Source organism: Acipenser ruthenus, chromosome 9 (assembly GCF_902713425.1).
Source record: "Acipenser ruthenus chromosome 9, fAciRut3.2 maternal haplotype, whole genome shotgun sequence".
NCBI lineage: Eukaryota > Metazoa > Chordata > Actinopteri > Acipenseriformes > Acipenseridae > Acipenser > Acipenser ruthenus.
The window spans coordinates 56,547,887-56,569,624 of NC_081197.1; the positions used below are offsets into that span (position 1 = coordinate 56,547,887).

Below are 21,738 nucleotides of genomic sequence, written 5' to 3' on the forward strand. Positions count from 1 at the left end.
CAGGTTAATTGTAATTTGCTGCAGACAGGGGAAAGCCGTCTACGGTACTATTTTGTCCCTTGGTATGTTCCGTACTACGGATACAGCGTGATGGAGGAGCGTGGTTGAACTGTGAAAGAGATTTTACTGGTTAGTGTTTATAAACGGCTTGAAAACTTTGGAAGTCCCGTGAATCTGTATAAACCTCCCTGCTGAAAATGTAAGTACATTGTACCGTTAGGGTCGCCTAATCACTCTGGTTTTTCTAGTAAGTTTGGTTCGATTTGGGTTTGTTGACTAGTAAGTCAGTCTTATGAGCAGTAGTTTAGTAGTAATACTGTATGTTGTTATATCAATTATCTTGCAAATGCATATTTGATAATGTTTACTTATATGTAGTGTCATTGTTCAAACTGAATATCACCCAAACCCGAATACGCGAAATGTAACTACAGTTGCATCGCATACATTGCGATTGATCTATTTTCAATACGCAAAATCAATGGATTGAACATTTCGGACTGCGGTTTCATAACTACTAAACCAGTATCAGTATGACCAGCTGGACAATGTGATTCAAGGACATGTGGAAGCCTTTCAGATAGGATAATGACTGAATTAAGTTTTATAAACTGTTTATAGCTGGATAGTTCTATCATCAGTAAACCTCATCCTGTACTTTTCGTATTGCTCCTTGCGCAAGTATTTCTGAGCTCTTTTACCTGTAGCACTACCCTAGAACGAAAATCAATTACAGGAACCGGCATTGAAGAGAGAAATAGCATGCAGTGTATTGGAGAAACGATTACTTGCACGTTCAATCAGAATTTGTACTTTATTATTATTATTATTATTATTATTATTATTATTATTATTATTTGTTGTTTTCAGTGTTAAAGTTAAATATGTCTCAATATTCATGTAACGTTTTATACATAACCTGATGCCAACTTAATGAAAACAATACATTGTTGGGTAATGACACAGTTGTCCTGGTTGTCTGTACCTTTATGATTAAACCGACACCTCATTACTGCTGTTTTACAGGACCGAGTACTGGAAATCACAGCCAAAGAAATTCTGCCAATACTGCAAGTGCTGGATAGCAGACAACAAGCCTGTAAGAATGTCCATGGTATTAACTGACCCTTGTAGGCAATGCAAAGTGAAGTATGCAGTGTCAGTGAAATCAGGATGTGGATTGTCTTCGTTATTTATTTTTTTCCTCTTAAGGGTAGCACTGTGTAACAAGTGCTTTGTAATGCTGTGTTCCTTACCATTACCAGACCAGTATGCAGAACATGTTATATGTGGCTCTTCACGTTGCTTTGTTTGTACAGTTTATAAATATATTCATGTTTATATTGTTGTTGTTTTTAAAGAGTATTGAATTTCACGAACGAGGCAAGAACCACAAGGAGAATGTTCACGCCAAGATCAGTGAGGTATGTTTAATCTTTGTTCTTTCAAGTCCTTTCTTTTATTTCTGGTGTAAACGGGGACCAGGGTGATCTGTTTGTTCTGGTATTCTGTCTAAGTTATGCAGTGAATTCGACTATAGTGAGAAGATCTGCAACTTGTTTTTTGTACTAGTCAGCACTGGTAGAATCTGGGACACTTCCAATGTGTTTGCTAACCTAAGGAGCAGGTTCAATTGTACAGATACTTGTCATAATTCAAATACATGGGTCTTGCCCTACATGATATTTCAAAGCTAGGGTGTAACCATGGTTTTCTGCACTGATAAGTGCCAAATCTTAATTTGTAGAACTCATAACTCTATCGTTCAATATGCCAAAGGGAATAACTACACCCACACAATCTCATAACCCTATCGTTCAATATGCCAAAGGGAATAACTACACCCACACAATCTCATAACCCTATCGTTCAATATGCCAAAGGGAATAACTACACCCACACAATCTCATAACCCTATCGTTCAATATGCCAAAGGGAATAACTACACACACACAATCTCATAACCCTATCGTTCAATATGCCAAAGGGAATAACTACACACACACAATCTCATAACCCTATCGTTCAATATGCCAAAGGGAATAACTACACACAATCTCATAACATTATCGTTCAATATGCCAAAGGGAATAACTACACCCACACAATCTCATAACCCTATCGTTCAATATGCCAAAGGGAATAACTACACACACACACAATCTCATAACCCTATCGTTCAATATGCCAAAGGGAATAACTACACCCACACTGATGTAACTTAAAAAAGAGGATGGTGAGTAAGTAGATTCAAGAAACTGCAGAGAGTCCTTTTTTTTCAGTCAGTTGTTAGGTTTATTGAAATATGCAGGGAGCCTGGTCCCAGGTACAGGACACAGAATACTCGTTCTTACAATTGTTGCATGACATTAAATACCCTTCTGCATAGGTGTCTCTCTCCTCCTCTTTCTCTGACACTTAACCAATAGAAAAGGTACAACTCATTATCCTGTTAACATATATTTCATTTAGTGTGAGTGTGTGTATGTGTGTGTGTGTGTGATCTAGTGTGACGACCTCTGAACTCAGTGCATTCCTCAAACCCCTGGTGCCCCAAAAAGGTCCATACATCTGGTTTTTGTCATCTTCTCTCCGTTTTGCCTTAGACCCTTTAAGTCCTAGTGGTATTATCTCTTACTCTCCCTGTGAACCTTTGGGTCCAACGGCAGTCCCTGGGAGCCTTTTAGCTCCTTTATGCTTTGTATTCCCAAAAGTCTTAGAGCCTGGCCACTTCTGGTCCATAGCACTGTTATCTTGTTAGCTTGCAGTCAATGTTGGACAAGAAGCTTGTAGAAACAAGGTCTCTTATCAATTGTTAGCAGTACATGCAATTTGAACCAAACAGTCTGCTATCTGCAATATTAGTTTCTTTTCAGAAAAGAACACCAGTATAGCTCTGCCAGTCCACATGCGTAGCAAACTGCTAATCAATTCTCGATCCATGTTTTCCAACACACACAATCTCATAACCCTATCGTTCAATATGCCAAAGGGAATAACTACACACACACAATCTCATAACCCTATCGTTCAATATGCCAAAGGGAATAACTACACACACACAATCTCATAACCCTATCGTTCAATATGCCAAAGGGAATAACTACACCCACACAATCTCATAACCCTATCGTTCAATATGCCAAAGGGAATAACTACACACACACACAATCTCATAACCCTATCGTTCAATATGCCAAAGGGAATAACTACACACACACAATCTCATAACCCTATCGTTCAATATGCCAAAGGGAATAACTACACACAATCTCATAACCCTATCGTTCAATATGCCAAAGGGAATAACTACACACACACACAATCTCATAACCCTATCGTTCAATATGCCAAAGGGAATAACTACACACACACAATCTCATAACCCTATCGTTCAATATGCCAAAGGGAATAACTACACCCACACAATCTCATAACCCTATCGTTCAATATGCCAAAGGGAATAACTACACCCACACAATCTCATAACCCTATCTTTCAATATGCCAAAGGGAATAACTACACACACACAATCTCATAACCCTATCGTTCAATATGCCAAAGGGAATAACTACACCCACACAATCTCATAACCCTATCGTTCAATATGCCAAAGGGAATAACTACACACACACAATCTCATAACCCTATCGTTCAATATGCCAAAGGGAATAACTACACCCACACAATCTCATAACCCTATCGTTCAATATGCCAAAGGGAATAACTACACACACACAATCTCATAACCCTATCGTTCAATATGCCAAAGGGAATAACTACACACACACAATCTCATAACCCTATCGTTCAATATGCCAAAGGGAATAACTACACCCACACAATCTCATAACCCTATCGTTCAATATGCCAAAGGGAATAACTACACCCACACAATCTCATAACCCTATCGTTCAATATGCCAAAGGGAATAACTACACACAATCTCATCTCATAACCCTATCGTTCAATATGCCAAAGGGAATAACTACACACACACAATCTCATAACCCTATCGTTCAATATGCCAAAGGGAATAACTACACACAATCTCATAACCCTATCGTTCAATATGCCAAAGGGAATAACTACACACACACAATCTCATAACCCTATCGTTCAATATGCCAAAGGGAATAACTACACACACACAATCTCATAACCATATCGTTCAATATGCCAAAGGGAATAACTACACACACACAATCTCATAACCCTATCGTTCAATATGCCAAAGGGAATAACTACACACACACAATCTCATAACCCTATCGTTCAATATGCCAAAGGGAATAACTACACACACACAATCTCATAACCCTATCGTTCAATATGCCAAAGGGAATAACTACACCCACACAATCTCATAACCCTATCGTTCAATATGCCAAAGGGAATAACTACACCCACACAATCTCATAACCCTATCGTTCAATATGCCAAAGGGAATAACTACACACACACAATCTCATAACCCTATCGTTCAATATGCCAAAGGGAATAACTACACACACACAATCTCATAACCCTATCGTTCAATATGCCAAAGGGAATAACTACACACACACAATCTCATAACCCTATCGTTCAATATGCCAAAGGGAATAACTACACACACACAATCTCATAACCCTATCGTTCAATATGCCAAAGGGAATAACTTCACACACACAATCTCATAACCCTATCGTTCAATATGCCAAAGGGAATAACTACACACACACAATCTCATAACCCTATCGTTCAATATGCCAAAGGGAATAACTACACACAATCTCATAACCCTATCGTTCAATATGCCAAAGGGAATAACTACACCCACACAATCTCATAACCCTATCGTTCAATATGCCAAAGGGAATAACTACACCCACACAATCTCATAACCCTATCGTTCAATATGCCAAAGGGAATAACTACACACACACAATCTCATAACCCTATCGTTCAATATGCCAAAGGGAATAACTACACACACACAATCTCATAACCCTATCGTTCAATATGCCAAAGGGAATAACTACACACACACACAATCTCATAACCCTATCGTTCAATATGCCAAAGGGAATAACTACACCCACACAATCTCATAACCCTATCGTTCAATATGCCAAAGGGAATAACTACACCCACACAATCTCATAACCCTATCGTTCAATATGCCAAAGGGAATAACTACACACACACAATCTCATAACCCTATCGTTCAATATGCCAAAGGGAATAACTACACCCACACAATCTCATAACCCTGTCGTTCAATATGCCAAAGGGAATAACTTCACACACACAATCTCATAACCCTATCGTTCAATATGCCAAAGGGAATAACTACACACAATCTCATCTCATAACCCTATCGTTCAATATGCCAAAGGGAATAACTTCACACACACAATCTCATAACCCTATCGTTCAATATGCCAAAGGGAATAACTACACACACACAATCTCATAACCCTATCGTTCAATATGCCAAAGGGAATAACTACACCCACACAATCTCATAACCCTATCGTTCAATATGCCAAAGGGAATAACTACACCCACACAATCTCATAACCCTATCGTTCAATATGCCAAAGGGAATAACTACACACACACAATCTCATAACCCTGTCGTTCAATATGCCAAAGGGAATAACTACACCCACACAATCTCATAACCCTATCGTTCAATATGCCAAAGGGAATAACTACACACAATCTCATCTCATAACCCTATCATTCAATATGCCAAAGGGAATAACTACACACACACAATCTCATAACCCTATCGTTCAATATGCCAAAGGGAATAACTACACACACACACAATCTCATAACCCTATCGTTCAATATGCCAAAGGGAATAACTACACACACACAATCTCATAACCCTATCGTTCAATATGCCAAAGGGAATAACTACACACACACAATCTCATAACCCTATCGTTCAATATGCCAAAGGGAATAACTACACACACACAATCTCATAACCCTATCGTTCAATATGCCAAAGGGAATAACTACACCCACACAATCTCATAACCCTATCGTTCAATATGCCAAAGGGAATAACTACACACAATCTCATAACCCTATCGTTCAATATGCCAAAGGGAATAACTACACACAATCTCATAACCCTATCGTTCAATATGCCAAAGGGAATAACTACACCCACACAATCTCATAACCCTATCGTTCAATATGCCAAAGGGAATAACTACACACACACAATCTCATAACCCTATCGTTCAATATGCCAAAGGGAATAACTACACCCACACAATCTCATAACCCTATCGTTCAATATGCCAAAGGGAATAACTACACCCACACAATCTCATAACCCTATCGTTCAATATGCCAAAGGGAATAACTACACACACACAATCTCATAACCCTATCGTTCAATATGCCAAAGGGAATAACTACACACACACACAATCTCATAACCCTATCGTTCAATATGCCAAAGGGAATAACTACACACACACAATCTCATAACCCTATCGTTCAATATGCCAAAGGGAATAACTACACCCACACAATCTCATAACCCTATCGTTCAATATGCCAAAGGGAATAACTACACACACACAATCTCATAACCCTGTCGTTCAATATGCCAAAGGGAGTAACTACACACAATCTCATAACCCTATCGTTCAATATGCCAAAGGGAATAACTACACACACACAATCTCATAACCCTGTCGTTCAATATGCCAAAGGGAGTAACTACACACAATCTCATAACCCTATCGTTCAATATGCCAAAGGGAATAACTACACACACACAATCTCATAACCCTATCGTTCAATATGCCAAAGGGAATAACTACACACACACAATCTCATAACCCTATCGTTCAATATGCCAAAGGGAATAACTACACACACACAATCTCATAACCCTATCGTTCAATATGCCAAAGGGAATAACTACACACACACAATCTCATAACCCTATCGTTCAATATGCCAAAGGGAATAACTACACACACACAATCTCATAACCATATCGTTCAATATGCCAAAGGGAATAACTACACACACACAATCTCATAACCCTATCGTTCAATGTGCCAAAGGGAATAACTACACACACACAATCTCATAACCCTATCGTTCAATATGCCAAAGGGAATAACTACACCCACACAATCTCATAACCCTATCGTTCAATATGCCAAAGGGAATAACTACACCCACACAATCTCATAACCCTATCGTTCAATATGCCAAAGGGAATAACTACACACACACAATCTCATAACCCTATCGTTCAATATGCCAAAGGGAATAACTACACACACACAATCTCATAACCCTATCGTTCAATATGCCAAAGGGAATAACTACACCCACACAATCTCATAACCCTATCGTTCAATATGCCAAAGGGAATAACTACACACACACAATCTCATAACCCTATCGTTCAATATGCCAAAGGGAATAACTACACCCACACAATCTCATAACCCTATCGTTCAATATGCCAAAGGGAATAACTACACACACACACAATCTCATAACCCTATCGTTCAATATGCCAAAGGGAGTAACTACACACAATCTCATAACCCTATCGTTCAATATGCCAAAGGGAATAACTACACACACACAATCTCATAACCCTATCGTTCAATATGCCAAAGGGAATAACTACACCCACACAATCTCATAACCCTATCGTTCAATATGCCAAAGGGAATAACTACACACACACAATCTCATAACCCTATCGTTCAATATGCCAAAGGGAATAACTACACACACACAATCTCATAACCCTATCGTTCAATATGCCAAAGGGAATAACTACACACACACAATCTCATAACCCTATCGTTCAATATGCCAAAGGGAATAACTACACACAATCTCATCTCATAACCCTATCGTTCAATATGCCAAAGGGAATAACTACACACACACAATCTCATAACCCTATCGTTCAATATGCCAAAGGGAATAACTACACACACACAATCTCATAACCCTATCGTTCAATATGCCAAAGGGAATAACTACACACACACAATCTCATAACCCTATCGTTCAATATGCCAAAGGGAGTAACTACACACAATCTCATAACCCTATCGTTCAATATGCCAAAGGGAATAACTACACACACACAATCTCATAACCCTATCGTTCAATATGCCAAAGGGAATAACTACACACAATCTCATAACCCTATCGTTCAATATGCCAAAGGGAATAACTACACCCACACAATCTCATAACCCTATCGTTCAATATGCCAAAGGGAATAACTACACACAATCTCATAACCCTATCGTTCAATATGCCAAAGGGAATAACTACACACAATCTCATAACCCTATCGTTCAATATGCCAAAGGGAATAACTACACACACACAATCTCATAACCCTATCGTTCAATGTGCCAAAGGGAATAACTACACACACACAATCTCATAACCCTATCGTTCAATATGCCAAAGGGAATAACTACACACAATCTCATAACCCTATCGTTCAATATGCCAAAGGGAATAACTACACCCACACAATCTCATAACCCTATCGTTCAATATGCCAAAGGGAATAACTACACACACACAATCTCATAACCCTATCGTTCAATAAGCCAAAGGGAATAACTACACCCACACAATCTCATAACCCTATCGTTCAATATGCCAAAGGGAATAACTACACACAATCTCATCTCATAACCCTATCGTTCAATATGCCAAAGGGAATAACTACACACACACAATCTCATAACCATATCGTTCAATATGCCAAAGGGAATAACTACACACACACAATCTCATAACCCTATCGTTCAATATGCCAAAGGGAATAACTACACACACACAATCTCATAACCCTATCGTTCAATATGCCAAAGGGAATAACTACACACACACAATCTCATAACCCTATCGTTCAATATGCCAAAGGGAATAACTACACCCACACAATCTCATAACCCTATCGTTCAATATGCCAAAGGGAATAACTACACCCACACAATCTCATAACCCTATCGTTCAATATGCCAAAGGGAATAACTACACACACACAATCTCATAACTCTATCGTTCAATAAGCCAAAGGGAATAACTACACCCACACAATCTCATAACCCTATCGTTCAATATGCCAAAGGGAATAACTACACACACACAATCTCATAACCCTATCGTTCAATATGCCAAAGGGAATAAATACACACACACAATCTCATAACCCTATCGTTCAATATGCCAAAGGGAATAACTACACCCACACAATCTCATAACCCTATCGTTCAATATGCCAAAGGGAATAACTACACACACACAATCTCATAACCCTATCGTTCAATATGCCAAAGGGAATAACTACACCCACACAATCTCATAACCCTATCGTTCAATATGCCAAAGGGAATAACTTCACACACACAATCTCATAACCCTATCGTTCAATATGCCAAAGGGAATAACTACACACACACAATCTCATAACCATATCGTTCAATATGCCAAAGGGAATAACTACACACAATCTCATAACCCTATCGTTCAATATGCCAAAGGGAATAACTACACACACACAATCTCATAACCCTGTCGTTCAATATGCCAAAGGGAGTAACTACACACAATCTCATAACCCTATCGTTCAATATGCCAAAGGGAATAACTACACACACACAATCTCATAACCCTGTCGTTCAATATGCCAAAGGGAGTAACTACACACAATCTCATAACCCTATCGTTCAATATGCCAAAGGGAATAACTACACACACACAATCTCATAACCCTATCGTTCAATATGCCAAAGGGAATAACTACACACACACAATCTCATAACCCTATCGTTCAATATGCCAAAGGGAATAACTACACCCACACAATCTCATAACCCTATCGTTCAATATGCCAAAGGGAATAACTACACACACACAATCTCATAACCCTATCGTTCAATATGCCAAAGGGAATAACTACATACACACAATCTCATAACCCTATCGTTCAATATGCCAAAGGGAATAACTACACCCACACAATCTCATAACCCTATCGTTCAATATGCCAAAGGGAATAACTACACACACACACAATCTCATAACCATATCGTTCAATATGCCAAAGGGAATAACTACACACACACAATCTCATAACCCTATCGTTCAATGTGCCAAAGGGAATAACTACACACACACAATCTCATAACCCTATCGTTCAATATGCCAAAGGGAATAACTACACACAATCTCATAACCCTATCGTTCAATATGCCAAAGGGAATAACTACACCCACACAATCTCATAACCCTATCGTTCAATATGCCAAAGGGAATAACTACACACACACAATCTCATAACCCTATCGTTCAATAAGCCAAAGGGAATAACTACACCCACACAATCTCATAACCCTATCGTTCAATATGCCAAAGGGAATAACTACACACAATCTCATCTCATAACCCTATCGTTCAATATGCCAAAGGGAATAACTACACACAATCTCATCTCATAACCCTATCGTTCAATATGCCAAAGGGAATAACTACACACACACAATCTCATAACCCTATCGTTCAATATGCCAAAGGGAATAAATACACACACACAATCTCATAACCCTATCGTTCAATATGCCAAAGGGAATAACTACACACACACAATCTCATAACCCTATCGTTCAATATGCCAAAGGGAATAACTACACCCACACAATCTCATAACCCTATCGTTCAATATGCCAAAGGGAATAACTACACCCACACAATCTCATAACCCTATCGTTCAATATGCCAAAGGGAATAACTACACACACACAATCTCATAACTCTATCGTTCAATAAGCCAAAGGGAATAACTACACCCACACAATCTCATAACCCTATCGTTCAATATGCCAAAGGGAATAACTACACACACACAATCTCATAACCCTATCGTTCAATATGCCAAAGGGAATAAATACACACACACAATCTCATAACCCTATCGTTCAATATGCCAAAGGGAATAACTACACCCACACAATCTCATAACCCTATCGTTCAATATGCCAAAGGAAATAACTACACACACACAATCTCATAACCCTATCGTTCAATATGCCAAAGGGAATAACTACACCCACACAATCTCATAACCCTATCGTTCAATATGCCAAAGGGAATAACTACACCCACACAATCTCATAACCCTATCGTTCAATATGCCAAAGGAAATAACTACACACACACAATCTCATAACCCTATCGTTCAATATGCCAAAGGGAGTAACTACACACAATCTCATAACCCTATCGTTCAATATGCCAAAGGGAATAACTACACACACACAATCTCATAACCCTATCGTTCAATATGCCAAAGGGAATAACTACACCCACACAATCTCATAACCCTATCGTTCAATATGCCAAAGGGAATAACTACACCCACACAATCTCATAACCCTATCGTTCAATATGCCAAAGGGAATAACTACACACACACAATCTCATAACCCTATCGTTCAATATGCCAAAGGGAATAACTACACACACACAATCTCATAACCCTATCGTTCAATATGCCAAAGGGAATAACTACACACACACAATCTCATAACCCTATCGTTCAATATGCCAAAGGGAATAACTACACCCACACAATCTCATAACCCTATCGTTCAATATGCCAAAGGGTATAACTACACACACACAATCTCATAACCCTATCGTTCAATATGCCAAAGGGAATAACTACACACAATCTCATAACCCTATCGTTCAATATGCCAAAGGGAATAACTACACCCACACAATCTCATAACCCTATCGTTCAATATGCCAAAGGGAATAACTACACCCACACAATCTCATAACCCTATCGTTCAATATGCCAAAGGGAATAACTACACCCACACAATCTCATAACCCTATCGTTCAATATGCCAAAGGGAATAACTACACACACACAATCTCATAACCCTATCGTTCAATATGCCAAAGGGAATAACTACACCCACACAATCTCATAACCCTATCGTTCAATATGCCAAAGGGAATAACTACACACAATCTCATAACCCTATCGTTCAATATGCCAAAGGGAATAACTACACACAATCTCATAACCCTATCGTTCAATATGCCAAAGGGAATAACTACACACAATCTCATCTCATAACCGCATCGTTCAAGATTCCAGTTTTAAACATACTTTGCATTAAACGTTATGAAACTTTGCATAGAGAATATAAAATTCCAAACACTTATTAATGCAGGCCATGTCCTATTTATTCAGGGTGCTGGTACCTGTTGTTGGCTGAGCTTTCGATGGCACTGGGAAATAGATTTGATTTTAATTAAACAATACCCAGCCATTAAATGCTGTTCTACATGCTGTCCCATAAAAGTTTACCATAGTTGTTGTAGTTTTCCCATGATTCTACTATGCATTTACCATGGTTTACTATGTTTTTTTTAAATATGATTTACCATACCTCTCCATTCTTTACAGTGCTTGCCTATGCTTTACCATGCTTTCACTGTGCTTTATTACACTTTGCTACACTTTTACTGTGGGTAACTTTTCTAAGGGGTGGATTCAGGTCATTGTGATCTACATTTCATGTAACTGAGTGACACCTGTAATATAAATTCTGTTTATATAACTAAAACTTTACCTCATCCAGAACAACAAAGCCATCATTGATTGGAATGTAACGCATCCACAGTTTCAACAAACAAAAATAATTTGGTCAAACATTTATGCTGCTGCATCGATATGTATGAAAAATGTATATATATAATTTAAAAAACAAAAAAGCCAAATCTAAATGATGGAAAGGAAACATGGCCTTACTGTAGATGGCACTGTTGTACAAAAGGACCATTTTATTTACCCTATCTCCAGAATTAAAAGTTATCACACTTGATTTTTGTTATGGGGTCTTGTACTTCAGAAGAGATAAGGTGACGAGTTTGTAAATACGCCCGTTTGTATAAATAAGCAGGCACTCGCTCTCACACCCACACACACTCTTCATGCACATGACATTCTCACCTGTGTGTGCAGATTAAGAAGAAGAGCATTGACAAAGCTAAGCAGGAGGAGAGCATGTCAAAAGAGTTTGCAGCGATGGAGGAGGCAGCTCTGAAAGCTTATCAGGAAGATCTTAAGAGATTAGGAGTTGATTCAGGTAAATGCACTTGGATTACAATGTCTTATTATTAAATTAAAGGACACGGATAGTTGTGAAAAACTTTACCTTGTATTGAAATATTGGAAAGTATATTGTGAAGGGTTGATTTCACTTAAAAAAAAACAAACTCTGATAATACAGATGGCTCAAATTGTGTATTTACAGCATGAAGAACATGTATTTAAAACATTTAGTATCATTGATCCTTTTTGTGAAGTTTCTTGTGTTGTATTTTTATTTTTTTTTAACCTTTTAAAATACGTTGGATGTTACTACCCTTGTAATTGTAAGTGATTTTGCAAACATGTATGCAACTACCATGATACTGAAGTCTATTCAATCGATATTAACAGCAGGATACTGTCACATTTTAAAACATTATTTAATATCCAGCCCTGTCTGGTTATTTACATCAAAATAGATTACAAAAATATACTCAAGAAACTACTTTTGGTTCTCGGAGCCTTGTGGTAAACACACTTTAATGATCTGAATGTAGATGAACCACTGTTCAGATCTGTTGAATTTACCCCGTTATCTTTTACATCTACCTATAATAACAGTTTATTCAACCAGTAAGTAATAGTACCTAAAGGTGTTACAGAACACCCCCCCCAGTGTTAACAAGAAACGCATTCCTTTACCTGGTCCTGTTTTTCAAGACTTTTTTTATAGTTTTTAAATGTATTCTAAAGGCTGGCTGGTTGGTTTGCTCTTTCTTGCAGGCGTCACAATGTAACACAAAGAACTCAATGTATAAAAAACGGTTGTATCTTCAGATACAGGACCATTCACCCAATTTATAATATTTCCATGTGAATTTCAGTTGTTCGTCATCCACTTTACCCTAGCACTTTCTGTTGTGGATGAATTTCTTTTCATTGTAAATTCTATTTTAGCTTCATCCACGCCAGCATCCACGCCAGCATCCACAGCAATTCCAAGACAAAAGGCAAGAAAGAAAGTTTCAGCAGCAGTTAGTGAGGGAGCAGGCATCTGGGTGGAGGGAGTCACTGATGATGGCCACACGTACTACTACAACACAGCAACTGGAGGTAGGCTGCCCTGTTTAACGAGATGTGGATTCAATATTGGTTATGCCCAGTGGACTTACAATTCTATGACTGGATTTGCATTTACTTGATCCTATTTTTAAAAAGGAGAAAAAACACTGGTATGTTTCTACAACTTTAGAACCAAACGACAACTGTCAATTGAAGATCTTAAGCAGCATTTTTTTGTTTGTCATTTCGTGACATTAATATGGAATGTTCTCCATTTAGAAAACAGGATTTAAAGTGCAGAAATCACTTTGAAAAATATGCTTTATAGTGATTGCAAAATCTTTTTACAAAGTAAAACCCGATCAAAACGCATTGCGGCTGCTGCATTAGCCGACGTGTCAAACTGTAATATAGAACTTATTGTTTCTCTCAATTGTAGAATCACGGTGGGACAAGCCTGATGGGTTTCAGGAAAGATCTTCTAGAGAAACTGAAGAGGTGACCCAATGATTCCCTGCTGTACAGCACCTTGCATGTGTATGAAGCAGAGGGGTGACCCAATGATTCCCTGCTGTACAGCACCTTGCATGTGTATGAAGCAGAGAGGTGACCTAATGATTCCCTGCTGTACAGCACCTTGCATGTGTATGAAGCAGAGAGGTGACCTAATGATTCCCTGCTGTACAGCACCTTGCATGTGTATGAAGCAGAGAGGTGACCCAATGATTCCCTGCTGTACAGCACCTTGCATGTGTATGAAGCAGAGAGGTGACCCAATGATTCCCTGCTGTACAGCACCTTGCATGTGTATGAAGCAGAGAGGTGACCCAATGATTCCCTGCTGTACAGCACCTTGCATGTGTATGAAGCAGAGAGGTGACCCAATGATTCCCTGCTGTACAGCACCTTGCATGTGTATGAAGCAGAGGGGTGACCCAATGATTCCCTGCTGTACAGCACCTTGCATGTGTATGAAGCAGAGAGGTGACCCAATGATTCCCTGCTGTACAGCACCTTGCATGTGTATGAAGCAGAGAGGTGACCCAATGATTCCCTGCTGTACAGCACCTTGCATGTGTATGAAGCAGAGGGGTGACCCAATGATTCCCTGCTGTACAGCACCTTGCATGTGTATGAAGCAGAGAGGTGACCTAATGATTCCCTGCTGTACAGCACCTTGCATGTGTATGAAGCAGAGAGGTGACCCAATGATTCCCTGCTGTACAGCACCTTGCATGTGTATGAAGCAGAGAGGTGACCCAATGATTCCCTGCTGTACAGCACCTTGCATGTGTATGAAGCAGAGAGGTGACCCAATGATTCCCTGCTGTACAGCACCTTGCATGTGTATGAAGCAGAGAGGTGACCCAATGATTCCCTGCTGTACAGCACCTTGCATGTGTATGAAGCAGAGAGGTGACCCAATGATTCCCTGCTGTACAGCACCTTGCATGTGTATGAAGCAGAGAGGTGACCCAATGATTCCCTGCTGTACAGCACCTTGCATGCGTATGATGAAGCAGAGGGTTTTTTGCATTTTTTTATCCAGGGTGAATGTTCATGTTTTTGTTGTTAGTGCAGGAGAACTGGAAATAGGAAACTGTACAAGCATAATCTAAATCACTCTTTTGGTGGTTAATAAATATTATTAATGATCTAAATCACTCTTTTGGTGGTTAATAAATATCCATTAATGAAGATGACATTCTCTCTTTAGAAATCAGCAAGCAGCCCCTGGGTTGAAGCTTTCACTGCAGAGGGTTACACCTACTATTACAACACAATAACAGGAGGTAGGTACCAAACAGCTGAACCGGGTTCAGGAAGGAAATAATAAATCACTTTGGGAATTCGATGTATGAACCCAAAGCTCTTTGGTGTAATTACAACAGCAGGTTGTTGTTTATCTGTACATGGCTGTTAATATTTCATGTAGGAACTTTGCAGTCCTGCCACATTTGAACATTCTGTATTTCAAAACATCTGGAGTTCGATCTGATCGCTGGTAACAATCAAAATCCAAGAATGTTAGTTTTATTGCCAATTCCTTAATCAATGTAACCACACCTCCATCATGAAGTGAAGTGTTCCGGTACAAATATCAACTAATAAACAAAACAGTAGCCAAGTAGTAATCGGTATGGAGGCTGGGATTAAATGAGACACTCTTACATAGCCTGTTTGTGTCCTATTAGTTTAACAGACTTAATCTAAACATTCCAGAAGTATTATGATTTTCAGTTTGACAAGTTATTAGATTCTCTCGTCATTTAAATGCAGAGGTATTCTAATTGCTTTGTTTTTCACAGAGTCGAAATGGGAGAATCCTGAGGACTCTGTCTCGCCACCTGGTGTAGCCCAGGATGAAGGCAGTGGGGCCAGTGTAGAGAGTGTGGAGCCTCCCTCCCTGGAGCCAGACTCTGAATCAGCAGAGCACAGCACTGAGGAGGGGGGCGGGGCAGAGCCTGCAGCTCAGAAGACTGAGGAGGGGGGCGGGGCAGAGCCTGCAGCTCAGAACACTGAGGAGGGGGGCGGGGCAGAGCCTGCAGCTCAGAAGACTGAGGAGGGGGGCGGGGCAGAGTCTGCAGCGCTGGGAGAAGCACAGAAGCACAAGATCAGCTTCAGAGTAAGCAGCTTCATGGTTCAGTGTCGAAGTAGAATTTCTGTTTGGAAATGCAGACACTGAAAGGCAGTATTACCCTGACAATACAAAAGTATTACATTGTCGACCTGTTTTTGATAAATATGCCAAACCTGTATGTACAGCTATGGCAAAAAAGTTTTGCATCACCTACAATTTTAGGATTGAGACATCATTTAAAAAACCAAAAAAAACTACATGAACTTAATCTGGATATTTTATTTAACATCATGTAATCAAAGAAACTACAAAATGATATTGCAGAAGTCTACCAAAAGCCATAATAGTAGTACAGTATTTCACATTAGATTCTGAAATATGAAATTTCTCAAATTGTCAGTTTTTCGTTTATATGGGAAACTACAAAGCGGTATGTAATTCAATATGTTAACGTAACATTATTCAGAAGTCTTCATGAAGCACAGTGTTAATTCTGTAGGGTGCTGCAAAACGTTTGCCCATTGCTGTAGTTCCTGATGAGGATGTTATAGAAGCTATTCTTTACAATGAATATTCAGTTTTATTTTTCATTTTAAGGTTATGTGTTCTTCATGCGAGAGCAGTTCTCTTCATGTGTTGCTCGTTGTGAACGTGGTGAGGAGGGTTCATCTGGGTTGCCACGGATTCATGACACATTATACAATCAGCTGGGTAGTTTTCAGGCTAAAACAAATATTATTACCAAATATGTCACTGCTGGCTGCGCTCTTAATACAATAATGCTAGGCCCGATTGTATTTATAATATAATGAATGTATTGCTTATCACATAATTTGTGACACAGTCCTGTGAGTGATTGTGTAATACGCAATCTGTGCATACCTTCTATTCATTTTAGTGGAAAAGTCCGGCTGAAGAGAAAAGCAATCTCTCTGAGGAGAACAGCAAATCGGAGGACGAGGAGGAAACCAAGGAAGAGACCTCCTCCCCTGACGCAGAGGAGGAGAGCAAGGCCAAGAGAAAGCAGAAGAGCAATCCATACGGAGTCTGGGAACAAATCCAGGAGGAGGAGGAAGACCCATAGTGAGTTAACTGACTGCAATGGCATAGCCTGCAGTGTACTGACCAGCATGCCAGTGTGAGGCCTGCTAATGTGTCTGTAGCGGGGCTTGGTGACTGGTTACAGCGCAGTGATACAGTATCCTCTTTTGGCAGTACAGCAGTCATTTCCCTTAACAGCCTTTCTCTCTGTTCCCCATAGTAAGCAAGTGGACATGCAGCTGCCTCAAGTGGAATCCTATCCATCAGGGCCCGACATTCCTCAGGAGCCCAAAGTGAAGTTTAAAGAGAGAACCATCACCTCCCTGGGAGACGAGACCGGGGAAGCAGTGGTCTTCAAAAAGAGAAAGCTCGAAAACGGCAAATCTAGAAACCTCAGGCAGCGACGAACGGATGAGTAGTCTCCTTTCATCAAACCGGAGACTTGAGCAGGAAGTTTCCCAACAGTTAACTGAATTGAGAGAAGCTTTGTGTTTTAAGAAAAAAAAAAAAGGGGGGTTCACGTCAGCTTGAGCAGTAAACAGCTGGTCTGCTGTATGAGTTCCTTCCATTTCCATGGGATCTGTAAATATAAATGGGTATTTGCTTAATTAGGTGGTTTTATGATGTGATGCTTGAAGGCTTCAACCGCAGGTTTTTTTTTTCTTGTTGATATGCTTCACTTGCTTACTTGACACAATCAAGTGAAACTACCCAGTATATAAATGTTCACTGTCTGGAAGAAAAAAATAAATCTTTCTGTACTGGACATTCTCTTCAATATCTTTCAATTGTTTTTTCAGATTTTAGGATTGTGTGACGTTTATGGAGTCAAAATGTAAATGTTATATGCATCTGTGAAATAATTTGATACAGGCACCAAATATATGAATTCACAGCCACAAAATTATTAAAAAATCCATTCTAATGTTTTTGTTTAAGTGCATTTTTATATTAAGAGGATCTGTACACTGAAGATATGTTTGTTCCATTCTTCTGTTCTGTCACAATACTGCACAAGTCCTGCAGTGTTCACCTTGACCTTCTCTTGAGAAGTTAGTACAAGGTCATATTTTGACAAATGGAGCTATAAAAGCATATACTGTAGGTTGCAAAATATGAGAAAATATTGATTTTATTAGGATTTCAAAAGCCCCAGCAAAACTGAATATTTAACTACCAAAAACAACCATAAAAAATACATTGAAACAACAAATGGAAGGAAAGCCATCCCCATTTCCTTGATTTAACCCACTTGTATCTGCTTTGCAATTGTGTGTCCACAAAATGCTAAATGTGCTGATGTGTTATATCCTTTCCATTCTATGATGACGCCTCAACATTGCTATAATTAGTAAGATAATCCCACTTGATGGTTTGGGCATTGTTCACTTTTAAATATGTTTTTAACCCTCCCCTCAGACTGAAGGTTTTCTAGAATGAAGTCGGCTCTCGGAACACAAAAGAACGACCGTACTGCTTTTGTAGTAGTGTGAATAATGTAGGTGGATGGATAAATAAATAAGAAACATGTTGAAAACAAGAATGATCCAGTCAAGCATATATGCAGTCTGTAAAGACAACTTCAGATTACTGTTTAGAAATTAGAAAAATAAGTAATTTATACACAAAACATTTAAAAAAAAGTGATTGAAGGGAGCAAAAGATGTCATTTGACAGTAACTCTTTTTTTATTGGAACTTCTTGGTATGACAATTAAAACATTACACAGAGCTCAGTGGTAGGAAGTTGTAGTTTCTTAAGTGTCCGCAGCAGCTAAGGTGTTAGTTCATGCATCCCTCTTCTTGTCTGGAAAGTACCACGAAAAATGCAATGTCAAGGTATTATCTGGACCTGGACATTGTTGCACAATGATTAAATGTATATGTACTGTCCACAGATAACAGCCAGCTAAAATGGTTCATATGACTAGTCTGATTCTGCCTAAAGGATAGACACGATTCATTAACCAGCAGCACAGCTTGACACTAGGTTCTCCTGAGCCAGATCATTACATCAGATAAAATCTTAAAAGAGTGCTACAGAACACCACTTTAAAATATGACATTTAAAAGGATGTACTGTCTGAATCTCTGACTCACCTTGTCCTGCTGTATGTTTGGTCTTGGGTCTACTCTGGATCTCTGCTACTCTATCAGTATATCTGGCATGGTCGGAGCGAAGCAAATTAGACACCTATTAATCAATAAAGCGGGGCGGGTGAAGTGAGGATTAGGAGAGAATTACTATCTTACTGAAAGGAATGCAACCTTTTTCAGGGAGGGACAGTTTTATCAAATGGGGTTGTGCAGGTCTGTCCAGCCTGTTACATCTTTTGAATTGACACCTTTATATGAGTTTTAACCACAACTGACCTTTACTGCATTTGAACCAGAAAAATAAGAGGCTTTATATGTCAAAGCCCTTGGAGCAAAACTAGGGTCTGTGATACAATAGCTGAGTATTCTCAACAGTCAGTTACTTACGTAAAATATACCTCCAGCAAAGGACAAACCAACGAATGAGATATAGAATAGATTGCTCCATGCAGGGCTGCTGGAGTCAGCTTTGGAGGTGAGAGTCCGGGGGTTTAAAAGCAAAGCTGAAAGTTGAAGATAAACGTCACATAGAGCTAGTTCAACACATTGTAGTTAACAGGAGCATGCATTCCACAATATGTATGGTGCTTTGTCCCCAGTAGTCTCAAACTCACTAACAAAATGTATTAGCAGGGGACCTATGCGTGTTTGTTTTCAGTCAATGCACACAAATACAGTTCATATACAGTGCCTTGCGAAAGTATTCGGCCCCCTTGAACTTTGCGACCTTTTGCCACATTTCAGGCTTCAAACATAAAGATATGAAACTGTAATTTTTTGTGAAGAATCAACAACAAGTGGGACACAATCATGAAGTGGAACGAAATTTATTGGATATTTCAAACTTTTTTAACAAATAAAAAACTGAAAAATTGGGCGTGCAAAATTATTCAGCCCCTTTACTTTCAGTGCAGCAAACTCTCTCCAGAAGTTCAGTGAGGATCTCTGAATGATCCAATGTTGACCTAAATGACTAATGATGATAAATAGAATCCACCTGTGTGTAATCAAGTCTCCGTATAAATGCACCTGCACTGTGATAGTCTCAGAGGTCCGTTTAAAGCGCAGAGAGCATCATGAAGAACAAGGAACACAACAGGCAGGTCCGAGATACTGTTGTGGAGAAGTTTAAAGCCGGATTTGGATACAAAAAGATTTCCCAAGCTTTAAACATCCCAAGGAGCACTGTGCAAGCGATAATATTGAAATGGAAGGAGTATCAGACCACTGCAAATCTACCAAGACCTGGCCGTCCCTCTAAACTTTCAGCTCATACAAGGAGAAGACTGATCAGAGATGCAGCCAAGAGGCCCATGATCACTCTGGATGAACTGCAGAGATCTACAGCTGAGGTGGGAGACTCTGTCCATAGGACAACAATCAGTCGTATACTGCACAAATCTGGCCTTTATGGAAGAGTGGCAAGAAGAAAGCCATTTCTTAAAGATATCCATAAAAAGTGTCGTTTACAGTTTGCCACAAGCCACCTGGGAGACACACCAAACATGTGGAAGAAGGTGCTCTGGTCAGATGAAACCAAAATCGAACTTTTTGGCAACAATGCAAAACGTTATGTTTGGCGTAAAAGCAACACAGCTCATCACCCTGAACACACCATCCCCACTGTCAAACATGGTGGTGGCAGCATCATGGTTTGGGCCTGCTTTTCTTCAGCAGGGACAGGGAAGATGGTTAAAATTGATGGGAAGATGGATGGAGCCAAATACAGGACCATTCTGGAAGAAAACCTGATGGAGTCTGCAAAAGACCTGAGACTGGGATGGAGATTTGTCTTCCAACAAGACAATGATCCAAAACATAAAGCAAAATCTACA

At 39.3% G+C, this 21,738-nt stretch overlaps 1 protein-coding gene across 1 annotated transcript; it reads left to right on the forward strand.

Moving 5' to 3' along the window:
- Position 1: 1 nt before the first annotated feature.
- On the forward strand, positions 2–18,732 carry LOC117405754 (WW domain-binding protein 4-like). The gene is made up of 10 exons (XM_059030290.1): positions 2–199; positions 1,027–1,099; positions 1,362–1,424; positions 13,055–13,178; positions 14,081–14,236; positions 14,625–14,683; positions 15,903–15,978; positions 16,495–16,811; positions 17,665–17,849; positions 18,028–18,732. Coding segments are annotated over exons 1-10 (1,254 nt in total). The 5' UTR covers positions 2–197; the 3' UTR covers positions 18,227–18,732.
- The last annotated feature ends 3,006 nt before the right edge of the window (positions 18,733–21,738 follow it).